This window comes from Crassostrea angulata, chromosome 8, assembly GCF_025612915.1.
Source record: "Crassostrea angulata isolate pt1a10 chromosome 8, ASM2561291v2, whole genome shotgun sequence".
NCBI lineage: Eukaryota > Metazoa > Mollusca > Bivalvia > Ostreida > Ostreidae > Magallana > Magallana angulata.
In genome coordinates, this window is record NC_069118.1 from 13,752,505 (window position 1) to 13,768,257 (window position 15,753).

At 29.5% G+C, this 15,753-nt stretch overlaps 2 protein-coding genes across 4 annotated transcripts; both read left to right on the plus strand.

Moving 5' to 3' along the window:
- Positions 1-138: 138 nt before the first annotated feature.
- On the plus strand, positions 139-7,720 carry LOC128157695 (uncharacterized). 2 transcript variants are annotated; one of them, XM_052820287.1, is made up of 5 exons: positions 139-278; positions 6,649-6,704; positions 6,882-6,957; positions 7,085-7,140; positions 7,296-7,720. In XM_052820287.1, exons 2-5 carry the CDS (start codon positions 6,680-6,682, stop codon positions 7,670-7,672), a joined length of 534 nt encoding a protein of 177 aa, XP_052676247.1. In that variant the 5' UTR covers positions 139-278; positions 6,649-6,679; the 3' UTR covers positions 7,673-7,720. The 2 variants fall into 2 exon arrangements, with proteins under 2 accessions (XP_052676247.1, XP_052676248.1); XM_052820288.1 differs by lacking the exon at positions 139-278 and having other exon boundaries at positions 6,564-6,704.
- Positions 7,721-9,461: 1,741 nt separating this feature from the next.
- Positions 9,462-15,753, plus strand: LOC128160071 (uncharacterized). Of its 2 annotated transcripts, XM_052823336.1 has the most exons (8): positions 9,462-9,752; positions 11,200-11,321; positions 11,988-12,063; positions 12,159-12,214; positions 12,362-12,628; positions 13,667-13,766; positions 14,069-14,177; positions 14,908-15,753. In XM_052823336.1, the coding sequence occupies exons 2-8, from the start codon at positions 11,258-11,260 to the stop codon at positions 15,433-15,435; spliced, it is 1,200 nt and encodes a 399-aa protein (XP_052679296.1). In that variant the 5' UTR covers positions 9,462-9,752; positions 11,200-11,257; the 3' UTR covers positions 15,436-15,753. The 2 variants fall into 2 exon arrangements, with proteins under 2 accessions (XP_052679296.1, XP_052679297.1); XM_052823337.1 differs by lacking the exon at positions 9,462-9,752 and having other exon boundaries at positions 11,189-11,321.

The following is a 15,753-nucleotide window of genomic DNA, read 5'->3' on the forward strand; positions in this document are numbered from 1 at the left end:
AATAATATGTGTGTCTCATACACTATGTCAAATTTGTCTAATTATGTATATGTGTAGCTATAATTAACGATAATTGACGATATTTGACGGATATGTTTATGAACCAATATCCACTTTGATTTTAATGATTATATTTTGAACTTCGCATTTAAAAAGGACATTCCCAAGTCTAAACAACTGGAAATTGTATACAAATACAAGTAGCCATTATCAAATGTTCCCTAGCACTGTCCTCAATATGGCGCCTAATGCAGCAATAACAATTTTGTTTATTTTAGGTAAGTTGCTTTTTCTAATATATAGCTCTTTAGACTATATTAGGGCATTTTTGATAACACAATACATTGTCAATCTTTATCCATAAGAGAAATCGAAAGGTCTTTTTTCCATGTAAAGAGTAGCGGTTAATGTGTAACACTGGCTGGTTGTTAATTCATTTACAAGACAAAGTAATTTAAGATTGAATAAACACTAACCTAGTGGTTAATACCTTTTTTTAAAAAATAAAGTGTCAGAATACATAAAACGGCACAACATAATAAAAAAATATGTTTATGAGCAACATCTTGCAAAGAACATTCACTTATTTTAACGTATTTTCAACGTTATATCGACACATTTTCAACCAGGATTTCATCACCATTTCTACGTTGAATCAACGTTGAATTTGTCGTTCAAACGACGTTATATTTTCAACGTTGCATCAGCTTCCATATGTAACATTTTTATCAACGTTGATTCAACGACGATGCCTGACGTTGAAACAACGTTGTTTCAACGTTGAAATGACCACCGGGAACAAGAGAGGATATTTTGTTCCTTTGCAGAAAACAAAAACTTAAGCTTGTTTGTAAATGAGAGCAATTCTAATTTGGTATAGACATGAATGAACATATATATTTCAACAAGCAATCTGTAATAAAAAAAAAGTTTTGAGGCAGAGCTTAATAAAAAAAAAAACTATATATTTTATTAAGCTCTGCCTCAAAACAACAATCATAATTCCAATGTCTTGATATTAGTTTAATGAATCTATTTTATGAAACAAAGTAATTTGATATCAAATTTTACACATAAGAACATTAACCTTGGTTCCAAATAGTTTAAACCACTGCTACTTATACATATAGAATGGTGTTTTGTAGGTGAAATGTTGCATAAAAATGTGTTTGGAAGTGAATGTTTTAATCCTCCTGAAAACCTACACAAAAATAAAACACTGTAAGTAAAGCAACTATATCTCTCATTACTCTCATTACATCAATTTCAAAGCGCTCTTTAACGTCAATCAACTGTAGATTTGTTATCTAGATCTATTTAAAATCTTTTTCAAATTACAGAGAAATTCAGAACCTGTTGAAAATATTAAACGTGTCCCAATGGACATATTTTGAAGGTAACAAAAAAAAATTGTGCTTTATTAAAAGTCATTGTATAAACAAAAACAATAATTCTAAAAAGTGTACATGATCCTAAAGATACGAAATTTTTCCATCGGATGTAAACTTTTTTTCAATTTTAATTTTAGCAAATACCTCAAATCAGAATACACAGCGTGGAATAGATCAGACACCTCAACGGAAAAGGACATTGGAACTGTGTTTTCTGACAACGTGTTTCAATGTTAAATGTTCGTGTGATGATGCAAAAAAAGCTACCTCCTTGAGCTCCACTTCAGATAAAGACATCGGCTTGAGGACCGGTGACACGTCTCTCATCTGCACGATTTTTAATACAAGAATAAACGGGGCAAACAATAAACTAGAGAAACAAAATACCACTCAAAAACAGGTATGCTATGTCGTCTTTATAAAAGGATGATTTGTAATAGGGTGGTTGGGAGTAAACATGTACTTAATGAAAGCGTGAATAAAGTAAGTGGACAAATATTTAACAATATTTATTAATAAGTATAAATGGTATTGTTGTATTAACATTGTATTTAGTTACCAGCTTCTTGTTTTGATACATTATTTAATCTCATTAAAGAATGGATCAAACTAATGTAGTTTGAATTCATTTGACTAATATTCTAACAATACCATCTAATATACATATAAAGGGTTAGAATACTACCTAGGAGAAGGTTGAACATTTTATTATAATGAAAGCTTTTGGATTGTTTTAAGTTATTGAAAATGATTACCAAAATAAAGTTCTACAAACAAATCATATTTTGAATGCAAACATCAAGATTTAAGAGCATTACATGTACTTAACTACATGTATATCCGTTGATTAGCCGTGTTCGATAATTTTAAACTATCGGGAGTCGTTTTTCTTTCATACCATAAAACTCTCCTTTATATAGACACATTTACATGTAATTAGTCTTCTAGTGTTTATATCACGATCACTTATTCTACAAAATACTTCGTTTAATGGCTGCACGGAAATCCACTACGTAGAGGTAATCGGGTTCTACCGACTTGTACACCGGTGCAAATGTTTTTTTTTAATTTAATCTCAACTTGTATATTTATTCCTTTATATCCATCGTGGAGAAATTTGCAATAACTTTATAAAATGCACGGATGCCATCAATAAAAGTCCTTTTATTTCACTATGTTTATAAAGTTTGAAGGACATATAACCTGTTTACGATGATAAAACCTTTGAGGCTGAGGGCCATGAAACCTGAAAATGTAAGTTTTAATTGAATGAATATGACCGTACACATGAGCAATTACAATATATCAAATATGTTTAATACATTTGATATTCAATAAAGATGGAAAATGAATTCAATGTTTTAAAAAGTAAAGAGTATAGAAAGTCAAAATATTGAAATTGTGTAAAATTTAAAATTCTAAATTATTGACCTCATGCTTAAAAGATTGATTTATATATCGACACTATGAACGTTAAAGAAGGAAGAGATACATGAATGTAAATTATTAACATGCGGAACATTTCCTGTTCAAAGTTCAATTTTCACTCAAGGTTATTATAGTCATAAGATATCTTTTACAATTTATAACCAAGAGAGTTCAAAACAACTCTACTTATTATGTAATTTATTTGGTTTTTTTTTTATCATATACTAGTTTTCATGTTTCATTAAAACAAAATACGTCATATCGGCAGTTACAAATATCACGTTATTAGAACAGTTCTAAAACGTAAGTTTCCTTTTTCTGTCCTGTTGTATGTCTCTTTTATCATTAGTGTGCTGTGCTAATGAATAAATTTCCACTTTGATTTCCATGATTGTACTTGGTATAAAGTATTTTAACAGAACGCCCTCAAGTTTAGACAGTCCCCTACTACTGTCCTCAATATGGCCCTAATGCAGCTATTGCAATTTATTTTAATTTTATTATATGCACTTTTTTAAACTTTTTACTAATGTATAGCTCAATGCGTTACATTAGGACATAAATACTGTAAATATACTGTGCATTGTCAATGGTTACCCATCAATTTGCTTTTGTTTTTGTTGTTGTTTTTTTTTCAGATACCAATGGTACCGGTTCAGTGGTTTGATTTTATATATTGATTGGCTGTCAATTTATTTACAAGACAAATTACAAACTAAATGAATAGTAACAAGAGGGATTTTTTAGGTTGGGGGAGCGGTTTGCAGTGTTTGAAAACTTGTTTGTCATTGAGAGTCATTTTAATCTGGTATAGAGATTAAAAAACGTAATTTAAGGACCTGTAATTAAAGAATCAGAGGTTATCTAAACATTTGCTTAACTTAATCATTGATATAGGAAAAATGTTGAAACTGATGATGAGTAAGAATAGTAATAACTAACTAATAATAAGTGTGTCACATACTTTGTCATATTTGTCTATTTATGTATATGTGTACCTTTGACTGGTAAGCGTAAAAGATAACATACATTTGTTATTAAGCTTTGCCAAAAATCTACAATTACAATTCCAGCGTCTTGATATAAAATAACTGATTTTAATTTTTTAACACAAATGATTTGATATAAAATGTTGCAAATTAGATCATAATTGTGTCTCAAAGACATAGTTTTAACCACTGTTAGATGGAAAGTGTAGCATTATCACATGTACATCCCCTACCCTCAGCCTTGTTTGACAAGTCTAAACTATACGGATTCTTTATTCGTACCAAAAATCTGACAAATTTAATTGGTCTTCTAGTGTTTATATAATAATCAGTTATTCAACGAAATGATTGGCTTACTGATCCACGGAGATCTTCTACATTTAGAGTAATGGAGTCCAACACAACGATGCACCGATGGAGATTTTTTTTTAATTTGATCTCAGTTTGCATATTTTTCCATTATCCATCGTGTACAAGCAAAACTTTGTAAAACGCATGGATAACATAAAGACGTTATTTCTTATCATTCATAAAGTATGAAGGACATATAATATTTTAATGATGAAAACAATGCGTTAGGGCTTAGGACCAAAGATCCTTTAAATTTTATTTTTAATCGAATGAAAATGACTGTACACAAAAGCAAGTATTAGACAAGTAAATTTTGTAGAAAACAAGACTACAAAAATTTAAGACATATTTAATAGGTTTATCCCATTTAATATACAACAAGGATGAAAATTAATTCAATGTTTTCACAGGTAAAATGTCTAGAAGACAAACAATGAAAATGTTTTTGTGAAATTACATCGACACAATGAAAGTAAAAGAATCAAGAGTTTCATAAATGTGGATTATTAGCATGCGTTACATATCCTGTCCAAAGTTCAATTTCCATACCATGTTATTATAGTCATAAAAATAATTTCACGGTTTCTAACTAACAGAGTTCAACACATTGCCTCTTATCATGCAATTTGTACGTTTTAGTTAACAATTGACCAGTTTCCATGTTTCATTAAAACGAAATATGTCATATCGGCAATAAAATAAATTTTGTTTTTAATCGAATGAAAATGTACACATAAGCAAGTATTGGAAAAGTTCTTCAATTCTGTAGAAAACAAGGTCTTAAAAATTTAAAACATATCAAATATGTTTATTGCATTCAATATACAACAAGGATGGAAAATGAATTCAATGTTTTAACAGGTAAAAAGACAAAAAATGAAAATGAAGTGTGAAATTATATTTTATATAAAGGTTGATTTAGACATAGACTTGGAACGTTAAAGAAGGAAAATATACGTAAATGTGAATTATTATCATGTTTAACATTTCCTTCCCGAAGTTTAATTTTCTTACAATGTTATTATATTTAAAAAAAATGTTGACGATACATGACGGATATGTTTATGAATCAATATCCACTTAGATTTTGATGATTATATTTTAAATTTCGCATTTAAAAAGGACATTCCCAAGTCTAAACAACTGGAAATTGTATACAAATACAAGTGATCATTATAAAATGTTCCCTAGATCTGTCCTCAATATGGCGCCTAATGCAGCTATAACAACTTTAATTATTTTAGGTAAGTTGCTTTCTCTAATATATAGCTCTTTAAAATATATTAGGGCATTTTTAATAACACAATACATTGTCATTATTTTATCCATTAGAGAAATCGAAAGGTCTTTTTTCCATGTAAAGAGTAGCGGTTAATGTGTAACACTGGCTGGTTGTTAATTCATTTACAAGACAAAGTAATTTAAGATTGAATAAACACTAACCTAGTGGTTAATACCTTTTTTTTAAATAAAGTGTCAGAATACATAAAACGGCACAACATAATAAAAAAATATGTTTATGAGCAACATCTTACAAAGAACATTCACTTATTTTAACGTTTTTTCAACGTTATATCGACACATTTTCAACCAGGATTTCATCACCATTTGTACGTTGAATCAACGTTGAATTTGTCGTTCAAACAACGTTATATTTTCAACGTTGCATCAGCTTCCATATGTAACATTTTTATCAACGTTGATTCAACGACGATGCCTGACGTTGAAACAACGTTGTTTCAACGTTGAAATGACCACCGGGAACAAGAGAGGATATTTTGTTCCGTTGCAGAAAACAAAAACTTAAGCTTGTTTGTAAATGAGAGCAAATCTAATTTGGTATAGACATGAATGAACATATATATTTCAAAAAGCAATCTGTAATTAAAAAAAAATTATAAACATTTACTTATTTAAATCATTGATTTAAGAAAAATGTTGAAAATAATTCGAAGCAAGAATATAAATAAATAACTTATACTCAGTCTGGTAAAAGGCGTGTCACATACACTATGCCACATTTGTCTTAAGTTGTATTAGTAACCGTGACAGATAATATATTATCTGTCACGGTTGCAGTTTTAAGGCAGAGCTTAATAAAAAGAAACTATATTTTTATTAAGCTCTGCGTCAAATAACAACCATAATTCCAATGTCTTGATATAGAATAACTGAATCTATTTTATGAAACAAAGTAATTTGATATCAAATTTTGCACATAAGGACATTAACCTTGGTTCCAAATAGTTTAAACCACTGTTACTTATACATATAAACTGGTGTTTTGTGGGTGAAATGTTGCATAAAAATGTTCTCGGAAGTGAATGTTTTAATCCTCCTGAAAACCTACACAAAAATAAAACACTGTTAGTAAAGCAACTATACCTCTCATTACTCTCATTACATCAATTTCAAAGCGCTCTTTTACGTCAATCAACCGTAGATTTGTTATCTAGATCTATATAAAATGGTCTTTTTTCAAATTACAGAGATACTCAGAACCTGTTAAAAATATTAAACATGTCCCATTGGACATATTTTGAATGTAAAAAAATAGTTGTGCTTTATAAAAAGTCATTGTATAAACATAAAATAATTCTAAAAAGTGTACATGATCCTAAAGATACCAAATTTTTCAAAATTTTAATTTTAGCAAATACCTCAAGTCAGAATACACAGCATGGAATAAATCAGAAATAATATTTATATTTGTGCTTCCCAGGTGAAATTTTGTATAAAAATGTGCAGGGACCACAATGTGATAATCCTTTAGATAACCTAGACAAAAATAAAACACTGTAAGTATTCCTATCATTTTACAACTGTAGCTTTCATAACTTCATCTACTTTAAATCGCTCTTTTACATCGACCAACTCTAAAACTGTTATCTAGATCTATCTAAAATGGTTTTGTTTAAATTACAGGGATATTTGGGACCTGTTGGAAATATTAAATTCGTCGCATAGGACATATTTTAAAGGTAAAAAATGTAGTGGTGCTTTATTCAAAGTAGCATTCCATATTACTATAAACATTAAAATAATTTTCAATAAAAAGTTTACATGATCCTAAAGATATGTAACGTATCTATCGGGTGGGTCATTTTCAAAAATTAAGCTCGTTGTTTAATTTCAGCAAACAACTTAAGTGAAAATACACAGCATGGAATAGAAAAGTCACGGAAAAAGACATTTGAACTTTGTTTTCTGACAATGTGCTTCGATATTACCTGTTCAGGTGTTGATGCGGGAAAAGATACTTGTACCTCGTTGAACACCTCTACAGATAAAAGTACCCGCTTGAGGACTAGTGATGCGTGTCCTTACTGCATGATTCTTAATCCAAGAATCAACGTGGAAAAGAATAAACTAGAGAAACAAAATGTCACTCAAAAAAGAGGTATGTTATGTTGTCTGTATAAGAGGGTGATTTGTAACAGAATGGTTGTGAGTAAACATGTTATTAATGGAAGTTTGAATGGAATAGGTGGACAAATAATGAACACTATTTAAGTATTAATGTATTGATACATTATTTAACTTCATTAAGAATAGATCCAACTATTCCAATTTGAATTCATAAGACAAGACTAACAATAGCATCTAATATACGTATAAAAGGGTAAAAATACTACCTAGGAGTAGGTTGAACATTTTATTATGGTTAAAGATTTTTTATGTTATTAAAAATGATTACCAACATTAAGATCTACAAACAAATTACATTTTGAATGCAAAACATCGAGAGTGTAAAGGCATTATATGTACTTAACTATCTCCGTTCCCCAGCCGTGTTCGATAATTTTAAACTATTCGGAGGCATTTTTCTTTCGTACCATAAATCTTTTTTTTATATAGACACATTTACATGCAATTAGTATTCTATTGTTTTTATCACTATCATTTATTCTACGACTTACTTCGTTTAGTGGCTGCACGGAAATCTACTACGTAGAGGTAATAGGGTTCCAGTCACCGATGCAACGGGGCAACTTTTTTAAAAATTAATCTCAACTTGTATACTTATATCTTTAAATTCAACGTGGACAACTCTGCAATAACTTTATAAAATGCATAGATACAATCAATAAATGTCTTTGTATTCGCTTTATTTATAAAGTTTTAAGGACATATAACATCTTTACGATGAAAAAACCTTTGAAGCTGAGAGATATGGAACCTGAAAATGTTATTTTTAATTGATTGAATATAACTATACACAAATGCAAGTATTTTAAAAACTCATTTCTAGAAACAAGAACTTAAAAATTTAAAAGTATTGGAATTGTGTAAAATTTCAACTTCTAAATTATTGACTGGATACTTAAATGCTTGTTTATATATCAACACTATGAACGTTAGAGAAGGAAGAGATATATGAATGTGAATTATTAACATGCGGAACATTTCCTTTTCAAAGTTCAAATTTTAATCAAGGTTATTATAGTCATAACAAATCTTTTACAATTTCTAACCAAAAGAGTTGAAAACAATGCTACCTTTCATACAATTTATTCGTTTTATTTCTCCAATTTCTTGTCTAGTTTTCAAGTTTCATTAAACTAAAATACGTCATATCGGCAATTACAAAGATCACGTTACCAAAACAATTCTGAATGGTATGTTCCCCTTTTCCTGTCTTGTTTTATGTCCCTTTTATTATTACTGTGCTATGCTAATGAATAAATTTCCACTTTGATACTCATATTTGTACTTGGTATAAAGCATTTTAGCAGGACACCCTCAAGGTTAAACTTTTGGGTTGGGTAGGGACGGTTGCAGTGAACAAAAACGTGTTTGTCATTAAGAGTCATTTTGATCTGATATAAGCAAAAAAGAAAACATACATTTTTATTAAGCTCCGCTTAATATCAACAACCACAATTTAAGTGCTTTGATATAAAATAAAACGATAACTGGTTGAAGTTTATTTTTAAAAAAATATACAGGCAGCAATATCTTTTAATCCTCTAGATAAACTATACAAAAATAAAACAAAACACTGTAAGTATAGCTATCATATCATAGATGAAGCTTTCATTACTTGATTAACTTTAAAGCGATCTTTTAACATTAAACAATTGTTTTCTAGATCTCTTTGGAATGATCTTGTTTAAATTACAGAATTATTCAGAACCTGTTATTAATATATAACGAGTCGCATTCGGCATATTTTGGAAGTAGAAAAATAATTGTGTTTTAGTCAAAGTCATTGTATATGGAAAAAATTAAACTAATTTTTTTTAAAAAAAATGTAAATAGTGTAAAGATACGTACATTGTGAGGTATCTATTATGTGGTTTTATTCTAAAAATTCAGTTCGTTGTTTAATCTCAGCAAATATTTTAAGTGAAAATACACAGCGTGTAATAGATCAGGCATCTCCACTGAAGAAGATATTTGAACTTTGTTTTCTGATAATGTTATTCGATGTTAACTGTTTGTGTGTCTCTCCAATGCATTAATCTTCATCCAAGAACCAACGGAGCAAAGAATAAAAAAGAAACAAAATACCACTCAATGAAAACAAGCAGAGAATATCTAGGATGATGACGTTTCCCTCCAAATGGAAATGATGCAAATATAATGTATGGTAAGTCATTTTTATAATTTGATGAGTTATGACAGAATTGTTTTGTGTAAAAATGTACTAACAAAAGTTGAAACAAAAAATTTGACCAAGATTTTGCAATGTTTAATTAGTAATATGTGTTGTTTCATTTACATTAAATTAAGCTTCTAGCTTGTTGTTTTGATACTTTATTTAACTCATTTAGAATACATCAAATTAACTAATCCAAGATAAATCAATATGATCAATACTATAACAATAGAATCTAAAATACAAATAACGTTGTTTGTAAATTAAGTGCAGCTGAAAAGAGTATCTGTTAAAATCCCACATATGAATAAGTTCAACATTGTATTATGATATGTTTTTTAAAACTTTAATCAAAATTAAGATTAACGAAACAAATGTTATCTTGAATGCACAAGATGGAAAGTGTAACTGAATTACAGGTACATAACGATCTCCTATCATCGGCCTCGTTCGATAACTCTAAAATATCCGGATGTTTTATTCATACTATAAATCTGTCCTTTTTAGACAGTTCAATTAGTCTTCTAGTGTTTATATTACAATCAGTAAATCAACGAAGTGATTGGCTTACTGATCCACGGAGATCTACTACATTTAGGTAATAGGGTTCGACCCAACGATGCACCGCTGCAACCTTCTTTTTTTTTTTTAAATTTTTTATTATCCATCGTGGGCAAAGCAAATAACTTTGTAAAATATGTGGATACCATAAAACCATCAAAATGTCTTTTTTTTATTCATAAAGTTTGACAAACATATCATATTTTTACGATAAAAGTCAATGCTTTGATGCCGACGATTGGATATCCTTCAAATGTTATTTTAATCGAATGAAAATGACTGCACAGATCAGGTGTATTTGAAAAATTCCTTAATTTTGTAGAAAACAAGGCCTTAAAATTGTTAAACATATCAAATAACTTTAATACATTTAATATACAACAAAGATGGAAAGTGAATGCAATGTTTAAACAGGTAAAATGTTTAGAAAGTAAAAAATGAAAATGTTATGTGAAATCTAAACGTCTTCATTAATGACTGAATGTTGATGAAGTTGATTTAGACATCGACACAATGAACGTAAAAGAAGGAAGAGTTTCATAAATGTAGACTATTAACATGCGTGCCATTTCCTGTCCAAAGTTCAATTTTCATACCAGGTTAATATAGTCATAAAAATAACTTTTACGATTTGTATCTAATAGAGTTGAACACAATGCTTCTTATCATGCAATTTGTACGTTTTATTTAACAACTGGCTAGTTTACATGTTTCATTAAAACGAAATATGTCATATCGGATATTACCAAGGACACGTAAAATCGAGTTTCCTTTTTTTCCTGTCCTGCTTTTTGTCTTTTATATAAGTGTGCTACGCTTGTGAATACATATCCGCTTTGAATCTCGTGATTGTACTTGGCATAACGCATTTTAACAGGACATCCTCAAATGAAAACAGCTGGAAATTATATACAAATACGAGTTGTCCTAATCACATGTTTGTTAGCACTCTCCTCAGTATGGCGCCTAATGTACCTTTTGCAATTTTATATATATTAGGTAAGTGGTTTTTTTCTCTAATATGTAGCCTTTTACGTTACATTATGGCATATAGATAAAATGATGAACTCTACATTTTAAACAATTATTTTTTTATCATTACATGTAAATTTGTATGGTTCATTTCTTAAAAATTGGCTGGTGTTTTTAATTTGAGACTGAATAAATACTAACAATGGGACTTTTTTGTTCTTTTGCAGCAAGCCAAAACTTGTTTGTAATTGAGAGAGAGAGAGAGAGAGAGAGAGAGAGAGAGAGTGTGTGTGTGTGTGTGTGTGTGTGTGTGTGTGTGTGTGTGTGTGTGTGTGTGTGTGTGTGTGTGTGTGTGTGTGTGTGTGTGTGTGTGTGTTAGAAATGTTAAGGTTGAGAATATGAAATAGATATTAGCTAGTAATTGTGACATTACAATATGCCATATTTGTCTTAATACATACATGTATATTTGTACCTTGGACTAGTAATCGTGACATGAAATAAACATTTTTATCAAGCTCTGTCATAAAACTACAACCCCAATTTGAATATCAATATGTCCTGTTTAATAATAGTTGATTTGATATTTTAAAACAAAGTAATTTGATATCAAATTTTACTTAAAATAATAATAAGCTTGTCTCCAAAATAGTTTAAACCACTGTTACTAATATTTATATTCGTGTTTCCCAGGTGAGATTTGGTATAAAAATACACACGGATCACAATGTGTTATTCCTGTTGAAAACCAATACAAAAATAGAACAGTGTAAGTATTGAATCATTTTACAAGCACTCTGTTAAATCAAACAACTCTACGCTTGTTATGTAGATCTATTTGAAAGTATCTTGTTTCAATTATAGGGACATTCAGAACCTGTCGAAAATATTAAACGTGTCACAATGGACATATTGTGAAGGTAAAATATAGTGATGCTTTAAACAAAGTATCATTGTTTTTGTATTAGAATAATACTAATTATAAAAAGTGTAAATGATCCTAAAGATACTTAGTGTATGTATAACGTGTATTATTTTTAATAATTTAGTTAGTTGTTTAATTTCAGCAAACAACTTAAGTCAGAATACACAGTGTGGAATAGATCAGACATCTCTACTGACGAAGACATTTGAACTATGTTTTCTGACAATGTGCTTCGATGTTAAATGTTCATGTGTTAATGCAATAAAGGATACCTGTACCTTGAACACCACTGCAGATGGAAACACCAGGTTGAGGACCGGTGACACGACCCTCAACTGCATGATTTTTAATACAAGAATAATCGAGACAAAGAATGGACGAGAGAAACAAAATGACGTTCAAAAAAGAGGTATGCTTTGTCGTCTTTATAATAAGATGAAATTTAACAGAATTGTTGTATGTACACATATATTCAATGAAAGTTTAAATAAATTGATTGAACAAAGACTTTACAATTCTTAATTATTGATACGTATTGTTTCATTCGCATTATATTTAGTGTCGATGATGTTGTTTCTATACATTGATTAAACTTATTAGGAATGCATCAAACTAGCTAATCCAATATGAATCCGTATGAGCAACACTCTCAAAACTATCTTGAATACATGTAAGAGTGGATTGAACAGCATATTATGGTGAAGTTTTTAAATAAATGATAACCACATTATTCAAAACAAGTAATATTTTGAATGCATAAGATATAAAGAGCAACAGCATTATAAGTAATAAAAATATAATTTTAATCGAATGACTATGTTTGTACACACAAGCAAGTATGATAAAAGTTCGTGTGTAGAAAACAGGGTCGTAAATTTTATAATTTAAATAAAATTGTCAAGATATCAAAAATGTTTAATACATTTAATATACAACAAATGGTAATTTTTTAACAAGTAAAATGTTTAGAAAGTCACAAAATGAAAATGTGAAGTGATATCAAACTTCTACATTAATAATTGGGCGTTCATAAGGTTGATTTTGACAACGACATTAATGAACATAAAAGAAGGAAGAGGTGTATAGATTTGTAAATTTAAAATTATTAATATGCGTACCATTTCCCGTCCAGAGTTAAATTTTCATACCGGGTTATTGTAGTCATAAAATTAACTTTGAAGATCCATGGCGAATAGTTTTCAAATCAATGCTTCTTATTATGCAGTTTATACCTTTTTTTAAACAATTTATTACTTCATTTAAACGAGATGTGTCATATAGGCAATTACAAAGAACATGTTTACTAGGACAATTCTCAACACATACATCAAACAATAATCATATTTTGAATTCTACCTTTAACCTTTTGAATTCAAAACATATCTTATAGATTTTTTTTTACCGAACATGTTTCTATTATTGAAGAATGTTTTGGTTTTTTTATCAGAATACAGATGTCCACTATATCCATTGGCAGTAGCATTTATACTGGGAACAGTTTTCGGTTGTGTGATTATTATATTTCCGATTCTCTTCTGCAGAAATAGGTACTTAGATACCTATGTATACATGTCAATGAAAATGAGAAAAGTGAACGACAGTCTGAATGTTCCATGTTAAAAATACTTTAATTGCATCAAAACTATATATATTTCCTTATTTATAAAATATAAAAAACTTACAAATATATAATTGATCAGATAGAAAGGCAGCAAGCATTTCAAAAGCTTTTATCATAACAAACTCTCATCTCTATTTTTATTTATTGTCAAACATTTATTATAAAAATGTCAAACGTTTCTGTTTTAAAACGATATGAATCTTATGATTTGTTTTTTTTTATTCAAAGACAGTCAAAGAAAAAGACTGACTCATTAGAAAACATACAGTTGTATAGCAAATTTGTTGGTGAAACGTCGGCTTACTCGGAAATTTCAGAGAGCAATCAAAACGGCCAAGTAAGAACCTAATGGTTTTTTTTTTTGTTAACAATTAATAAAATACTTACATGCTTAAATTGCAATTCGTTTAAAGACTGTTTTAAATCTGTACAATTTTGCTAATGCGCTTGTATTTGTCATTTTGGAGGGGTTTGTTTTCTTCATGTTCACACTTAACCAGATAACGCATACGTACGTTATATGTATGACAACAAGATGGTAAAACTCTTTCTGTTTATTGTCCGTTGAACAAAAAGGTACAAGCTTCGGTTTTAAATTATCGAGTGAATAAACAATAAAAAAACGAACAAATAACAATATATTTCCATACAAGCATTTGTAAATGACGAAGTCCAACCTACCTTTTATAGTAACAAACAAGTATAAGCTTAAACAAATTATAAATAAGTTCAAAAAACTGCTGTGTTCTAGTCAGGTCAAAATCAACCCGTTTTAGCCTTTCGAACTCGAGGTAATTATATTGTGACTAGTGTCAAACAGAAACATCAAATGAGAATTAAAGCAGATCGATTAATTTAGGGGTAAATCTGCAGGATTTCCTTACAAAAAGCAATCAAACAAAAAATACTCTAAACAAACCCATTAGTTTGTTTTATTCGTTTAATTATGAACATTCTAGAATTTCTCTTTAAAAAATGTAAGACACATGTTTGAATAATTTTTCTCTACGTTCTTGTCATCAAAATGTATGTCGTTGGTATTACTATGTGCCTTCTATATCAACTAGGAATTGGCTGATAATGTAGGTGCAAAAACTGGTGAATACATGGAGCCTATTTCAAAGAATACCATTCTTCAAAAAGCATTAACATCCCTAGCAGACCAAGAGGAAAATCGTGAAAACAATGCGTACTTTACATTAACATTAGACAGAAGACAAGCTGACGGCGATGGGTATAACCATCTCAAACCAAATACTGGGGGACTTCCAACCTCTCCAGTTAATCAAGAACACGATTCACTGTATCACACAATGGCTGGCGCTGAATCTGAGATAGCCCAAGTTGATAATGAACCTGCAGAAAACCCTGTTATTCTTGAGAAAGACACAGACGATGGCTGTATCACTCAGAGTCCTGATGTAGAATCAAAGAGTGTTCAAGGAGAAAGTTTACAAGATGAAAGGCCGTATTCTGTGTGTATTCATGTGAGGGACATAACTGGGAATGATGACCCTGACAGCGAAATGCAGGAAAGAAATGAAAACACTAACACTGACGATGCTTACTTTGTATTAGAAAAACAGATTGTCTAACTTTTATTAACGACATGATGTGAGACAGATGCGTTTGATAAAATTTCTATGTTTTTATTGTGATAAGTATTTGACCTCCATCCCATTTGTAAAGAGTATATATTTAGAAAAAACTATTTCAATAGTTTCAAAAGCAGTTTAAAAAACCTTTTTTGTGTGATTCAATTTCAATTATAATCAAATAATTTCAAATGCAATTTTAAAAAAAAAATTGTTTGACTCTTAGTTTTGTTTTATTGAATAAGCCATATGTCAATTGTTACAGTATTTTATTTTAAGGACATGTCACATATATGCATATATACATTATTATAAACC